The 15,332-nt window shown below is 42.7% G+C and overlaps 1 protein-coding gene across 1 annotated transcript; it reads right to left on the bottom strand.

Moving 5' to 3' along the window:
* Nucleotides 1-269: 269 nt before the first annotated feature.
* TM4SF20 (transmembrane 4 L six family member 20) lies at nucleotides 270-13,787 on the bottom strand. The gene is made up of 4 exons (XM_002712513.5): nucleotides 13,556-13,787; nucleotides 7,238-7,303; nucleotides 2,723-2,874; nucleotides 270-695 (listed from the first exon to the last, which is right to left on the bottom strand). The coding sequence occupies exons 1-4, from the start codon at nucleotides 13,784-13,786 to the stop codon at nucleotides 410-412; spliced, it is 735 nt and encodes a 244-aa protein (XP_002712559.5). The 5' UTR covers nucleotide 13,787; the 3' UTR covers nucleotides 270-409.
* Between the last annotated feature and the right edge of the window lie 1,545 nt (nucleotides 13,788-15,332).

The following is a 15,332-nucleotide window of genomic DNA, read 5'->3' as shown; positions in this document are numbered from 1 at the left end:
CATCTCACGTATTTACTTTTTCAAGTGAATAGAAATGCAGTGAAAAGGTTCCATGCTTTCACCTCCGGGATGCCTTGTGTTCCTCCTCACCCCCCTCCTCCCTCTCTGTTTCTCCACACACAAGAATACTCAGAGCTAGAAGAACAGAGATACAAAACCGTTTGAAAGCTTCTGTTTACTTCTCCCCAAAGTTGACTCTTGATTTTTCCTTTCCTTATGGAAGTGTTACGCATTTACAACATGATTTATATATGAAAGATGTATTTTTTTAAATCATCTCTCAGATGACTTTTTTGAGGTAACAGGACTGACAGTTTTCTAGATAATGTCCCATTATTGGACTTGGTGTATTTTAAATGTGATTTTCCAATTTTTCAAAGTACTGATACTTCATTGTATTACTATAAATCTACACAATTTGACTTCTTCTCTTAGAGACTCCACACAGACAGCCAAGGAAGCCAATGACAATCTGACTGGCTCCAAACAGGAGCTCAAGGATTCCAACAGACAGTAGACCTACAAATACTGAGAGGTGGAGAATCCTGTGTTTGTTTTCAATGGAATTGAAGTGGAGGCCATGGTTTCCCCAGCCATTTGCTATGTTGCCGTTAATGGAGTTTGCAGAACTAGCAGGAGGTACACAAGAGTCATTCCGGAACCACTGGAGACTGAAGGATTCTAGATGAATGTTGCTGGAAAACAACAGAAGTGAGATTTTCTGGAGCATCCCTGAACATCAGAGGAGCGCAGCATTGTGTCCGGGGAATAAACAAGTGTTGGGAAGCAGAGCATTTTTTTGAAATATTGTGCCCAAAACTGTAATGCAGATGAGGTTTTTTGAGTGCGTCTGTGTAATAGTCCTACAACTTTGATTCATGATGTGTCCCATCACTCAACCGGCATTTCTGTGGTGCATCTGAGATTGCACTGTATGAAATTGCTGGTCCGCTGTCTCAGACATGGTTGTTTGTCAACATTTCACAAGGTTCAAGCTATCTAGGTAGGGGCTCTTCTACAAGAAATGAAAACAAAATAAAGGCGCTCCCCTGTTCAGGGAGCTCAATTCTTAGTGCAGAACTTCAGTATCCAGTGCGTTAGCTCCTAAGCCAGATGTAGAGCTGTGGCTCGCTAAAGGCCTTTTAAATGTGATGAAAGTGGTTTGCACCTGTTCTAACAGGATTCTAGAAGTGAAGCACATTTACACCCAGCCTGTCTATTTTTCTTATCCTTGTTATAGAGTAAGGTGGAGTGTTCAGGGAGCTTGCATTCCTGGACACCAACAGCTGTCATTCAGCTGAGGAAAACAGCAGTGTTTCCAGCATGTGGAATAGGGTCACTTAATGAAACTTGCAGCACGCATAGGATCACTGTGTTGTAACTGCCTGCTACCTTTTGCTATCTCCCCAGATAGACTTGGAATACCTGAGTACTGTTACCTGCCAGGCTTAACCTGCCGCCTGGTACATTGGAGGCAACTGTCACTCTATGAGGTGGAATACATACACCATCTATATTTGAAATCTCTGATGTTCTTATTCAAATCTATTAGTAAAGAGAATTTCTTTGGGTTTTTATTCACAACAGTCCTATACAAATCTTGAGATTTTTCATTTTTAACATAGCAAGGTGAGAGAGAAGGAGGGGAACAATTTTTCTCATGTAACTCCAGAAGTAAAATCTAGTTGTATTCCTGAGTGGCCCATGTATTAAATGCAGTAAGTTGTTCTTTTCTTCCAGTTTTACAAAGTAAGCCTAGATCCAGGCATAGAGCTCTCATAAAAGAACACAGTAAGCCGTGTAGTTTCAGTGTTATTTCTTATTTCAGGACAAATCTTTTCTTAATGGCAGTCTTCCAGTACTTTTAGAGTGTATCTGCATAAATTGATTGGCTGCTTTATTTCTTTCAGGGCCTACACACAAAGATCTATGTTTTTATTAATTTTTAAGTATAAAGCAATAAATGATCATAATTTTCAAAATTAATTTGTTCAGAAATGTAGAAAGTAATTATTCCTGGAGCTGGTGCTACAAGGTAGTACACGAAGCCTCTGCCTGTGATGCAGTTACTCCATATGGGCACTGGTCCAAGGCCCAGCAGCTCTACTTCTAATCCAGCTCCCTGCTAAAGGCTTGGGAAAGCAGTGGAAGATGGCCCAAGTGCTTGAGCTCCCACACCATGTGGGAGGCCCAGAAGAAGCTCCTGGCTTCTGGCTCTGGCTTCAGATCTGCCCAGCTCCAGCCATTGCAGCCATTTGAGGAGTGAACCAGCAGATGGAGGGCCTTTCTCTGTCTCTCCCTCTCTCTGTCACTCTGCCTCTCAAAAAAATAAAACATTTGAGTATTCCCTTCACTCCCCCAGGGGATCCCCCATTACCATTCTCCAGTAATGAAAGTTAAGTTTCTGCGGTGCATTTCCAGAAGTTTTTTATATACATATACATGACACATGGTTCACCATAGTTGTTTTTTTTTTTTTTAAAGACAAGCAGAAACCATCTGAGATCAACTAATTGTTTTAAACAAGACCATAGCCATTCTGAATGTAGTGCTTCCTTCATTTTAAAGTGAGGTTGTGCCCATTGAGGTTCTTGTGCTAAATCCCTAAGAATGTTTGTCCCAGTGGTTTCATCAAAGAAAAACATGGCACTGTGTAGTGCCACTCTTCTAATTTAACTAGCTGCAGCTGTGCAAAACAAGGCAAGGAAAATCAGTTACTTACCTTAAATTTCTCAGTGAGAATTCACAAGTGACAGTACTGTTGCCTTGATAGTTACAAATGAGAGGTCCTTCTGAGAGAGCCTGGAGCGATACCAATGTGCAGTACACAGCCCCAATGATGGTGATTACATTGAAAAGTGATGAAAGAAACATCTGGAAAGTAAAGTAGAGTCACTGGCAAGTGTTTTGTGGTTGTGGTGTGTTTCAAGTTTCAGCAGCAGGTACAGTCTTTTATAATCCAGTCAACCTCAAATCTTAGATCTTAAGGTCACAGGTTTGTTTGTTTGTTTTTTGAGAGTTGGAGACAGAGACAGAAAGGTCTTCCTTCCGTTGGTTCACTCCCCAAATGGCCTCTACTGCTGGCGCTGCGCCGATCCAAAGCCAGGAGCCAGATGCTTCCTCCTGGTCTCCCATGCAGGTGCAGGGGCCCATGCATTTGGGCCATCCTCCGCTGCCCTCCCAGGCCACAGCCAAGAGCTGGACTGGAAGAGGAGCAACCGGTACTAGAACCTGGCACCCATATGGGATGCCGGTGCTGCAGGTGGAGGATTAACCAAGTGAGCCACAGCGCTGGCCCAAGGTCACAGTTTCATTAGGTGTGAATTGTAAAAGAAGGCAGAAATCAAAGTCTCTGTCATTGGATTGCACTCAGGCCAAGATGGTTGGGTTCACCACTGTGAGAAATTCTCTATTCCTGAGCGTGGTCAGTTTCATCTGATCATTGAGATCTGTTTCCTCCTCCCTATTTTGTGTACCTCCTACTTCATGGAACCTCAACTAAACCTTACCCACTCACATTCTAGTATATGATCTCTCTTTTTGGAGGTGTATTTAATTTGGAAAGCAGAGAAAGAGATCTTCCTTCTGCTGGTTCACTCCCCAGGTGGCCACAATGGCTGGGGCTGAGCCAGTCTGAAACCAGGAGCCTGGAGCTCCATCCTGTTGTCCCACATGGGTGACAGGAGCCCAAATACTTGGTCTATATTCTGTGGCTTTCCAGGGTGCATTAGCAGGGAGCTGGATTGGAAGCAGAGCAGCTAGGTCATAACACCCTGAACACACCTGATCTTGCCTGGAAGTACAGCAGCTGGGACTGGAACTGGCACAAGATGCTGGCATCAAAAGCAGAGGTTTAACCTGCTGTGCCAGAATGCCAGCCTGGTTGTCTGATATCTAAAGGGCCAAGTCTCTCATCTGCATCTAGTCCTTGTCCTCCAGGTGATCACTAGCCAGCATCCTGCAGTGACCAATCAACAGCCTGGTGTCGAACAGGATTTCTCAACCTCAGCACCACTGTCATTTGGGCATTTTGCTGGCAGGGCCTTTCCCATGCGATGTGGATGTTTAGCAGCAACCCTGTTCTCTACCCCTAGATCCAAGCATCATCCTCTCCCCAGCCTTGTGTAGCCTTGTGTGTTGACCAAAACTGTCTCCAGACGTCAAGCACCCTTTGGGATAAAGGCTGGGCACTAAAATTGCAACAGTTTTAGAGGAAAGGATTGTAAACATCTGATTTTATGAGTCAGCCACCAAAGCAGGAAAAAAACATGGAGTTCGGCATAGCAAACGAAATGCAAATGTGTGTGTGATCTTTCTAAAAAGCAGCTCTATGTTCCAGTGAAGTTAGCGGTCGGTGACAATTCTGATTGTTTCAAAATGAGTAAGGAAGCATGGGAGCACCTTTCCTTTTCCCTTGGTGGAACAGCGTGGCATTTCCTGGAGGAGTCATGTTGTGTTCTCAGCTTTAAGGAGTCAGTAGAATAAAGCGGCAGAGTTAGATACTATAATTCTCATTTTACGAATGAGAAAACTGCAGTTTGAGGAGATTGGCAAAGTTGTCAGGCTCTCACACCCGGAATCACTGCACTGTGCTTCTTCCAGTTGGGAGCATGAAATGAGGGATTTGGAGTCTAATTCAGATCCTGATTGCTCCACTCTGCTGGGAGCTGTGCAAGCTACTTAAATTTACTCATCAAGGAGTGCTACTCTGTTTACTTTTCATCTACTGTGTCTGATTTCTCACTGTGAAGGGGTCTGGATGCAGAACATGGTTCCTCTCAAGTTTGTTTAAACAATTCAGCAAAACCACTTTGTGTTGAGGAATGGAATAAAAGTCGGAAAAACGTTGAAGAAGCAAGGAGCCACTGAAATAGGCAACAAGCTTGATGGTCCCTTTCCCACGCTCCCAAGATCTAACCTTTGTCACTCTTGCAATGCTTTTGTCTTCCCTAGACTTACAGATCCCAGACGCGCCTTAGACTCTAGTCCTCACCTGGCTGCTCACTTGAGAAAAGTGGCTAACAGTGTTTTAGAACATCTACTCCACATAAATGGGCAGTTTGGGTTAAATACTTGTTAGGAGAGCATGAGCAGTATCATCTAGTACTCCCTTGGCACTCCAGAGCTCTCGGTAGCCCTCAACACGAGATGAGCTCTAATCTTGCAGAAGCATGACTTCGAGTTACTTTTAAGGTAGGGATAGGGGAGCAAGAGCTCCTAGTGAGTTAACCCTGACACCTGCATGAGAAGCGACTTGGTTATTCTCACTTGGTGGCACCTTCAAAGGGGCAGAAAGCAAAGTGATCATTGAAAAGATGATTTAATTTTCATGAAAGGGTATGAACAGAGGGAAAAAGATTGTTAGTGAAAACGCAATTTGAGAGAAAAACCTATGTAAATGTTCTGCTATTTTTTGAGTTCAGGGATTCAGAAATAGGATACCTCTCAAAAGAATCTTGTGAGTATAGCACACATGGGGTCTTCAAAGTTCATAATGTGTATTATGAAAAAAAGCACACCTGCATTTAAAAATCGTTCTTGCTCTCAAGTAAACTTATCTTTTAGTTCCATTTCTTCTCTGAGCCTTCAGAGAAGTCATCCACAGTCAAACTCCAACTGATCACAGTTTATAAAGAAAGGGCAGGGAAAGGAAACCAAAAACCATTTTTTATTAAATACTACAGTGTAACAGGAACAGAGGTAGACCAAAGTGTACGGCAAGTGATTCTTGTAATCCTACATAAAGGCCAAATGTTGGAAAATGGTAACTGAAAACACAAGAATTTTCTGACTATAATGGATGTTCCCTTCTAAGCAGTGGTCCTCACCCTTGGCAGCACATTAGTGTCACTTGGAGCGGGGAGAGGGTGCTGTTGAAAAATACTGATGCAGAATGTCTGGGGCCACCCAAGCACTGGGATTTCTGTTAATCTCCCCAGATGATTCTTATGTTTCAATGCAATCAAGAAACATTGCTGTAAAATGTCAAGCTCTGCCAAGCACATTTACTGTGACTGCTGGTTATTGATGTACCACTCGTTCCAAGGAAAATATAGCAGCTATAGTTGCTTAATAGTAATGTCCATGATATAAATAGTGGAAAGACTGGGAATTTGGGAGTCTGCTGCATTTGGATCCGAATCCACTCACAAGCTGTGGTATGCTAAGTTTTTGCTTTCTCGGAACATCAGTTTCTTGGTCAAGGAAACAAAGATTTTAGTGTTTCCCACTGAAGGGTTTTGAGAGAATTAAATGAAATAGTATATTTGAAAGTGTTCCAGAGGCTGGTGTTGTGTCAAAGTGTGTTGAGCCTCTACCTGTGACGTCAGCATCCCATATGGGTGCTGGTTCAAGTTCTGGCTGCTCCACTTCCAATCCAGCTCCCTACTAATGCACCTGGGAAAGATATGGTGGATGGTCCAAGTATTTGGGCCCCTGCCACTCACATGGGAGACCCAGAGGAAGCTCCTGGATCTTGCTTTGGCCTGGCACAGCACTGGCTGTTGCTGTCATTTGGTGAGTGAACCAGTGGATGGAAGATACTCTCTCTCTCTCTCTCTCTCTCTCTCTCTCTCTCTCTCTCTCTTCCCCCTCTCCCTCTCTCTCTCCCTCTCCTTCCCCCCTCCTGCTCTCTATGTCACTCTGCCTTTTAAATAAATAAATAAATATTTTTAAAAAGGCTCTACTTAGAAAAAAAGAAAAGTGTTCCAAGCAGAATGACACTTAGGTTAATGAGAATTTATTTTAAGCTTAGTTACTACCTTGTACATTTCAGGTAGGTGTTAAATGGGAAAAAATAACTGATGCCTCCTTTAATTTGACTGCATAGGATAATTATTATTCTGATCCCAGAAGACCAGGGTTTCGTATGAATCAGAAGTGAGGATACATTTTCCCAGAGTGTTTCATACACACCATGAAACTAGCACATGTTTGAGTAGCGTGCAGCTGATCCCAGCTCTGGGTGTGACTTCTGAATCTCTCTCTGAAAATCCTTAGACTGCTGAACGGAAGATGCAGGAAAGCAGTGAGGGCCAGCTGCAAAGCTAAATTTGCATGGAGGAAAACCAATGCCTTCTCACTTGGCCTGTTGTCACGTAATCCTAAATCACATTTCTGAGACTGGCCCTGCCTGCAAAGCCCTCCTGTGATTGGGTGGACGCTGATGACTCGGGGTGACTGCTGAGGTGTCACAGCCCTGTGCACTTCCGCTCCCAAGCGATTTCTCCATACTCACTCCGGTTCTGTTGTTGCAGCATGCTCTTTTCCTCGCAGCCAAGGACATTGTTGTTGCTGGAATGGCCTAGAAATTGCAACAGGAAAGGAGTAGTATTAGTTCCCATCAGAAGAAACAGCAGAAATCGCCTGGCATTTACCACCAGTTGTTGGAAGTCAAGGCTCAAGGGACAAAAAGAGAATTTGGCAACATCCTCTATCTTGAGAACCCGGTGACCCCATTTAAAACCACAAAGGCCAAAAGGGTGGGGCTGAGGCTCAAAAGTCTTCCATCTACATTCTTACTTTTCCTTTTTGTCATCTACAGAGAATGGGATTTTAATCAAGATGACTCATGGATGAATAATTTTGGGAAGAATGTTTCTGAAAGAGTTGGTTGCATCATCCACAGCTCACTCTCCTCTCTCCCTCCCCCTCTCCTTCGCTCTCTCTCCCTTGTTGTATCCCTATCTCTCTCTCTTTAGAGCAGCCATTTGCTCAATTTTTACTAACTATATGTATTAGTCTGGCAAGCCTCCGTAGAAGAAAATGATGGTTTTGTTTGCCCAGAACTTGGGAGCAGGTAATTCTGCCGCCACCCCCCTCCCACTCACCTAACTTTCTTCTTCCAAGGTCACTATCATCTCATGAGTACCCCCTTCCTCCCCGCCCATGGCTTATATTTGAAGTTTATTTTTTTTGTTTCCCGTTCTGCTTTCTGCTCCTGTATCCATGATATGAAATGATCTCCTTTTACGCTGATGTACAGAAATCTTTATTGCATTTCTGTGTTGAGGGAAAGCTGTAAAGAAATGATATTGTATTCTCAGCAGCTATGACCAGAAAGTCTTACAGCAAGGAGTTTATCCTTGGCCAGTAAGGTGTTAACTACTTCCTTCCACTTGAGAAATGTTGGCCCTAGGTGTGTGTGTGTGTGTGTGTGTGTGTGTTTGCCATCTCTGCCCAGCTGTCTTTGAGTAGCCTCCTCTCCCTTGCTCTTGTCTCCTGGCTCTAATGACAGGGCACTGCAGAGATAATTTGCATGCTCTAGTTCATTCCATCCTCACAATTATCCTATGAGGTAGGTGCAGTTTTCATCCCATTTTATACAGAGAAAACTGAGGCACACAAAGTTTGAGTAACCTGGTACTCAAAGGGGGGCCCTCAGGTTCCAGAGCTGAGGCTTTGCCACCATCCCACAACTCTTAAGCATTCTCTTCTAGTCCTGAATAGTTTGTCCCTCTCGTCTCTGCACCAGCTCCCTGGCTCATCTCATCGTCCTTCAACCTGCTCCTTCCCTCCTCGGTTTCTCCAAGGCCACGTCTACCACTGTTCTTACCATTTACTCTGCCTACAAGGCAGTTTTCCTAAAGAGCTTTACCTCATCTATCCTTGTACTGACTCCGTGTCCCTATTTACATATCACCGTGGGCACAAACACCCTTGTGATTCAGGGCCACACGTGTATATGGCCACCAGCCACCACAGGGCATAGCTGAAAGCACAGAAGAAAAGGGGGAAGAAATTTTTGCACCCAGATGGGTGTCAGGAAACAAACACCAAGTTTTTGTTGTACCTATCAGCTATACTGCCTCCTGAGCTTACAGAACCATCGTCCAGAAACAGGAACTTGAAAACTAGAGCCCATCACCTCTTTGTTGTGAACAAAGTTTTATTGAAAAGAAACACAGTCGTGCCCATTCGTTTACATATTGTCTGTGGCTGCTTTTGCACACCAAGAGTGGAGTTGAATAGTTGTGCGAGAGAATGGCTTACAAAGCCTAACATAGTCACGATTGGGCTCGTTACACCACAATTTTGCCAACCACTGCTGTAGAAAATTAATAAATCTTTCAAAAGAAAGTAAAGCAACATTCAATTACAACTGACATGCATAAATCATTCCATGTCCTTATTGGTGTGAATTCTACTCTCTTTAGAATTGCTTCACTTCAGAGATGTTTGTTTTATGGTTCCCTTGCAAAGGGGTTTTATAAAGTAACACTAACAGCCAGCTGAATTCATGATGTATTAACAAATCTGTTTCTTTTTAAGATTTATTTATTTATTTGAAAGAGTTGCAGAGAAGGATCTTCAGTGCAGAGGTTCACTCCCTAAATGGTCACAACAGCCAGGGCCGGGCCAGTCCAAAGCCAGGAGCCAGGAGCTCCATTCTATTCTCCTACATGAGCAGCAGGGGTCCAAGTTCTTGGGCCACCTTATGCTGCCTTCCCTGGTGCATTAGCAGGAAGCTGGATTGTGAGCAAAGTAGCTGGGTTTAAGCGGAGTAGCTGGGTCTCAAAGGGCATTCTGGCACGGGGTCTGGCGTCACAAGCAGTGTCTCAGTCTGCCGCACCACAACTCTAGCCCCTGTTAGCAAATCTTTATTCCACCTTTATAGAGAGTTTGGTCATTCAATGGATTTCAGTCGTTTCACCCATTCAGAACTTTGAAAATTGTATGAATTTTCAGTGGTGGCCACTAGAATGTGAAAGTGTGTGTATTCATGTATCTGAATTATGAGTCATCCAAGTAGTTGCCTGCTCAAATAGGTAGTTAGGAGAATGCTCTTTCACTTTGAGTCCTAAGCAATTTGAATGCATGATAGTTTTTGTAATATCAGAGACAAAGTTTGGTGCAGCTGTTAAGTCACTGCTCCAGACGGTTGCATCCCATATCAGAGTGCCTGGTTCTAGTCCCTATTACTCCACTTCCCGTCCAGGTTCCTGGGAAGCAACAAGTGTTGGCTCAAGTATTTGGGCCCTCGCCACCCACACAAGAGCGTAGATGAGTTCCAGCTCCTGGCTGTTGTGTGCATTTGGGAAGTGGACCAGTGGATGTAAAAAGTCTCTCTCTCTCTCTCTCTCTCTCACTCTCTTGCTCTCATTATCTCTGCCTTTCAAATGAAATGCAAAGAAAAAAAAAAACTTCAAATTTTTATGAAATTAAATCTTGCAAATCTTTTGTTTTTATATAGAAAAATGATATTGTTTGTTTTTCCTTGCAGAAACTTATACTTTCACCCAATTTTAGAAACCATAACATTTTCAAATGATGTACAGAAGAGCTTTAGGCAGCTAAAACCTCTGTGATATAATTCAGGCTTTTGGGAAGTCTCTAAGTACTTGAAAATGAGAGTAACACACAAAGCCATAATAGTTCATCATAAACATAAACACTGATTTTTGCAATTCTTTGTTATACATGATATCGCCTAATATATTCAACTTTCAACAATGTATTCTCTGTTAAGACCTTAATAATTGACTTTGATGAATTACTGTTATATAATAATTAAACTCAGGTCTGCAATTAACTTCCTATATAATAAAATGCCCCTTCTGTTTCTATTTTGCAAAGAAACATTTCACGCCCTTTTTAAAATATTTGAACAAATAGCATCTGTATTGATTTTCCCATTAAGCAGAATAAAAATAATTAATTACACAATATTTTTACTTTCAGACATGGTTTCAAAAGATGAAACAGTTCTTATCTGTTTTGGGTAAATCATAAAACCGTAAAATGAAAGTATTGAAGTAATCAATAATGAACTTCATATTATTAGCTACTTCCTGTAAAATCCCATCTCTTTGAAGCAATACCAATTTGAAATGCTACAGCAATTTTGGAAAGATTTCAATAATGATGGCCAAAGCGCTTATGACAGGCCGAGTATTTTAATAAACTTTTCTGTGTACTTGTAAGCATATTGACAATTCAGTATTCAGAACTAGGCAGCGTTTTGATGGATGTTACAGAGGACGTAGTGCCCTCTGGAAAAGGTCATCTTCAATATTCTAAATATAGCTGAGGATCACATACAAACACCTGTAGGCTGAGCCCCTGTACTGCTGTGTTGCGGACTAACAGGGATCACCTGGTATCACTATCTCTCGTTAATATTTATTGAGGGCAATAAAGTACATTTGGCTGCAGCATGAGGAAGTCCCGGCTCTGAAACTGTTTCACAAGTGTATAAAACTTGTTTACAGCTCAGTTTCCTGGGAAAATTCATGGATTAAATTATTGATTGTGTCTGTCAACCCGGGATGGGTGTTGAGGACTATGGTATGAACACTTGTGGAAAACAGCTTCAGAGGGCCGACGCTGTGGCACAGCCGGCTAACCTGAGACGCTGCCATCCCAATGGGCGCTGATTGTCTTGGCTGCTCTACTTCCAATCCAGCTCCCTGCTAATGGCCTGGAAAAGCAGTGGTGCTTGGGCTTCTGCCACCCAGGTGGGAGACCCGGATGGAGTTGCTGGCTCGCAGCTTCAGACTGGCCAAGCCCTGACTGTTGCAGGGAGTGAACCAGCAAATGGAAAATTCTTTCTCTCTCTCTCTCTCTCCCTCTTTCTTTCTATCTCTAACTCAGCTTTTCAAATAAATAAATCTTTTCTAAAAAGCTTTGGAGTCAGATAAACCTGGAATTACATTTCATACCCACTGTGCGACCTTGTTAACCTGCCTACCCTTCTGTTTGCTGAGCTGCAAAGTACAAATGATGGTATCTGCCTAGATGATCATGCGGCTTAAATGAGATAACGGTGTAAGGAATGAGCCCAGTAATTAGTACTTAGCAGATGATCGATAAGTAACAGATTTACACCCCCACCCCTGTACTCCATCTCTCTCTCTCTCTCTCTCTCCTCACCCACCTCCCTAGCCTTCCCAAAAAGAATACCAGGAATGCAGGTATGTGCCATCTCCACCTCAGGCTCCCGTAATGCTAGTAAGAATTAAGAAGTTTTTCACAGGGATTGTGGCAGTGCCAACGTAGATTTAAAACCACAGGAGTTACTGTAAATGGGCGATCTTAACTCAGGACCAGAAAGGAGCTTTCCAGAAATTGCCAGTGTTAAGTTGTACTCAGCCACCTGCTCCCGGCTTGTGGTATAAACAGATGGAGAGGAAGCTCACACCATTACTCAAGCAGAAAGAAGCCTTTACAAGGAGAGAAAGCAGACAGAAGGATTCACAGTTGCTTCACATTGTTGAGCAATGTGTGTTCTCTCAGTCCGGAAGGGAGCATTCATGGCAATTTGAAGCAATGCTCAAAACTTGCTACCCGCTTTTCCTGTGAGCTTTCTTCCTAAAACAGGTGAATAGATTTCGTGTGATGGTGACGGGAAAGGAGCCATCAGCCTTTGGAGAATGCCTCCTGAAATGACTTTTTGATGCCAGAGTGGCCTCAGGTCCTGTGTACCAGCCAAAGTACAAAGTTGTGTCCAAACTTCAATATATATGACCTAAGGGTGCTTTCATATAAGTCTAGGGATACGTTCAGAAGCAAATTTCTTAAAAATCATCTCATGTTTGTTATCTCTACAACACTGGTATCAGTCCTTGCAGTGCTTGCTCGCTCGCTCGCTCGCTCTCTCTCTCACATACACACACAGATACATTCATACACAACCTCTTTTCTCTGGCACTAACTAGACTCCCTGAGGTACAGGCAAGTGGAATAACAAACAGCAGCAAGCCTCCTGGATGGTAAATTTCCAACCTCAACATCCACACTCATGTTTTACAAGCGTGGAAGCAAAACCATAGGATAAACGTTGTGCTCATGGGGGTCTGTTGGAGATGGAATTGTAGCTGTGATATTCTGCCAGAACTGGAAAGAACATTTCATACGCCAGTGGGTCCTACCCAGGCATACTGCATCAGAATTCCCACAAGAAAGCCTATGAATCTGTTGCAAGTGCCTCAAGTGATTCATGGTCGGGTACATTGAGGAGTTCTGAACTGTGTTGCTCTGCTGCAGATTCCAGCAAAGGCAGACCTGTTCACAGGCTGAAGTTCTGGTATCTACGTTGTAGCTGAGTCAACGTCCTTGAGACCACAGACCCAGGATTTCAAGTCCATATTCTTTGGTGGAAAGCTCATCAGACACAGACAATGCTACCTTCCTGCCTCACAATCGCCATCATCCAGGAGAGTCAGGTGCACGGGAATGTTTCTTGTCATTCCTACTGAGACACTTCCTAATCCTATTAGTGAAGGCCGAGAAACTGGTCTAAGGCAAAAGAAAGTAGCAGGAATGAAAGTAAAAGGTCCTTCCCACTATAAAGGTTGGAAGAGCCACTCGACATCTGGAGAGATGTGATAGCCAATAACCCAACTAACTTTTACCCGTGTATTTTTGGTTTCCTGAGTTCATTAGCCCATACCACGTAGGTTACTCTCTTTAAATTACTATTATTCACTGTTTATCAATATAGATTAATACCATAACATTGCTCCTAACTTGTAATTTCAAGGCTCAAAGAGAGTCTGGGAGTTTGGTAACAGTGCACAGGCCCTTCTCCAAATCAAGTAAAATAATTATTACTTACCATCAAACCTGCTCCTATAATTCCTGGGAACCACCTCTCAAAGCAAGAGATGGGGTTTTGAAAGGGTTGCTCTTCCTCAACTAAGTTGACAACCAGAGGTATTGCATTGAGAGTGACTCCCAGCAGAAGTAGCACAAGCAGGCAGAATCCATTGCAGGACGTCCATCCCTCACAGCAGGTCATCGTTACACCCAGCTCCACTAGAAACCAGTCAAGTGGCTGCGCTTGCATGGCCCTGGCCTGCTTTTATTTGAAACTTCTTGTTAATGTTTACCATTTGTGAAAAACGGATTGCAGAAACTGGCTCAGAGTTCAATAGGGCAGATATTATTATGAGGACTATACCAGGAAACCAGGATACTTTTACATTATAATGGGGTAAAGGAAGGGGAAAAAATCTATGGCTTCTGTGAGATAAATATGAGCATAAGCAGATAAAACCTAAAAAAAAAAGGTGGGTTTTACAATACATTTTTAACACATTCCTTTATCAATGTGTCATATAAAGCAAGACTATCCAGTTAACATCAACTCTTTTTCCAGTCTTATTGATACCCATGTCAACTATGGAAGTTCCTTCTTTTGAAATTGTTCAACAAGAATAAACATATATGAGAGTTTGGTTAAAAATATCTCTGTTGCACATGTTATTTATATATTTTTTAAAAATTTTAATTGACACAAAGTAATTGTACATTCTTATTAGGTATAGTGTAACATTTCAATATACATATACAATGTTTAATGATCAGATCAGTGCAAATGACATCTATTAAACCAGATATTTCTTTGTATTGGGCACAATCAAAATCCTCTCCATTAGCTCTTTGAAATATTCAGTTAATTGTCACCAACCACAGTTATCCTACTCTGCTGTAGACCATTAGAAGCTGTTCCTCCTAACCATCTGCACCCTCACGCCCATTAGCCATCCCTCCCTATCTTCCTTCTCCACACCCTTCCCAGGATTTGGGAACCACTGTCCTAGCCTCTGCTTCTTTAAGGTCAACTTTTTAAATTCCACATGGAAGTGAGAACAAATGATATTTGTCTTTCTGTTCCTGACTTATTTCAGTTCTCATAGGGTCATCCATGGTTCATCCGTATTGCTGAAATGACAGAATTTCACTCTCATTTTGGCTGAGTGTATGTAAGTAATTTTCTTTATCCATTCACCTTGTCAGTGGGCACCTAGGTTGATTCCATATCTTGACTGTTGTGGATAGTGCTACAGCACACATGAGCATAAAATGCCATTTTAACCTACTGATTTCAACTCCTGTGGCTACATGCGTTGGTAGAATTACTGGATTGTTTGGTAGTCCTATTTCTAGTTTTTGAGGAATTGCCACACTGTTTTCCCAAATGGCTGTGCTAATTGACATTCCCGCCAACATTGGATAGGAGTTCCCTTGTCTCAGCATTCTTGCCAGCACCTGCTATTTTTTGTCTTTTTGATAACTGCCATTCTACCTGGGGTGAGATGATATCATACTTTTAATTTTTTTTAAAGGCAGAGTGAAAGAGAGACAAAGTTGGAGATAGATCTTCCATTTGCTGGTTTACTCCCCAAAAGACTGCAACAACTAAGGCTGGGCCACACTGAAGCCCGGAGCCAGGAAATTCTATATGGGTCTTCCATATGGGTGGCAGGGGCCCAAGCACTTGAGCCATCCTCCACTGCTTTCCCAGGCTATTAGCAAGGAGCTGGATTGGAAGTGGAGCAGCCAGGACTCAAACTGCTCATTGCATATGGGATGTTGGTGTCACAAGTGGC

Source organism: Oryctolagus cuniculus, chromosome 3, assembly GCF_964237555.1.
Source record: "Oryctolagus cuniculus chromosome 3, mOryCun1.1, whole genome shotgun sequence".
Taxonomy (NCBI): domain Eukaryota; kingdom Metazoa; phylum Chordata; class Mammalia; order Lagomorpha; family Leporidae; genus Oryctolagus; species Oryctolagus cuniculus.
This window is presented reverse-complemented; position numbering and strand designations above follow the sequence as displayed.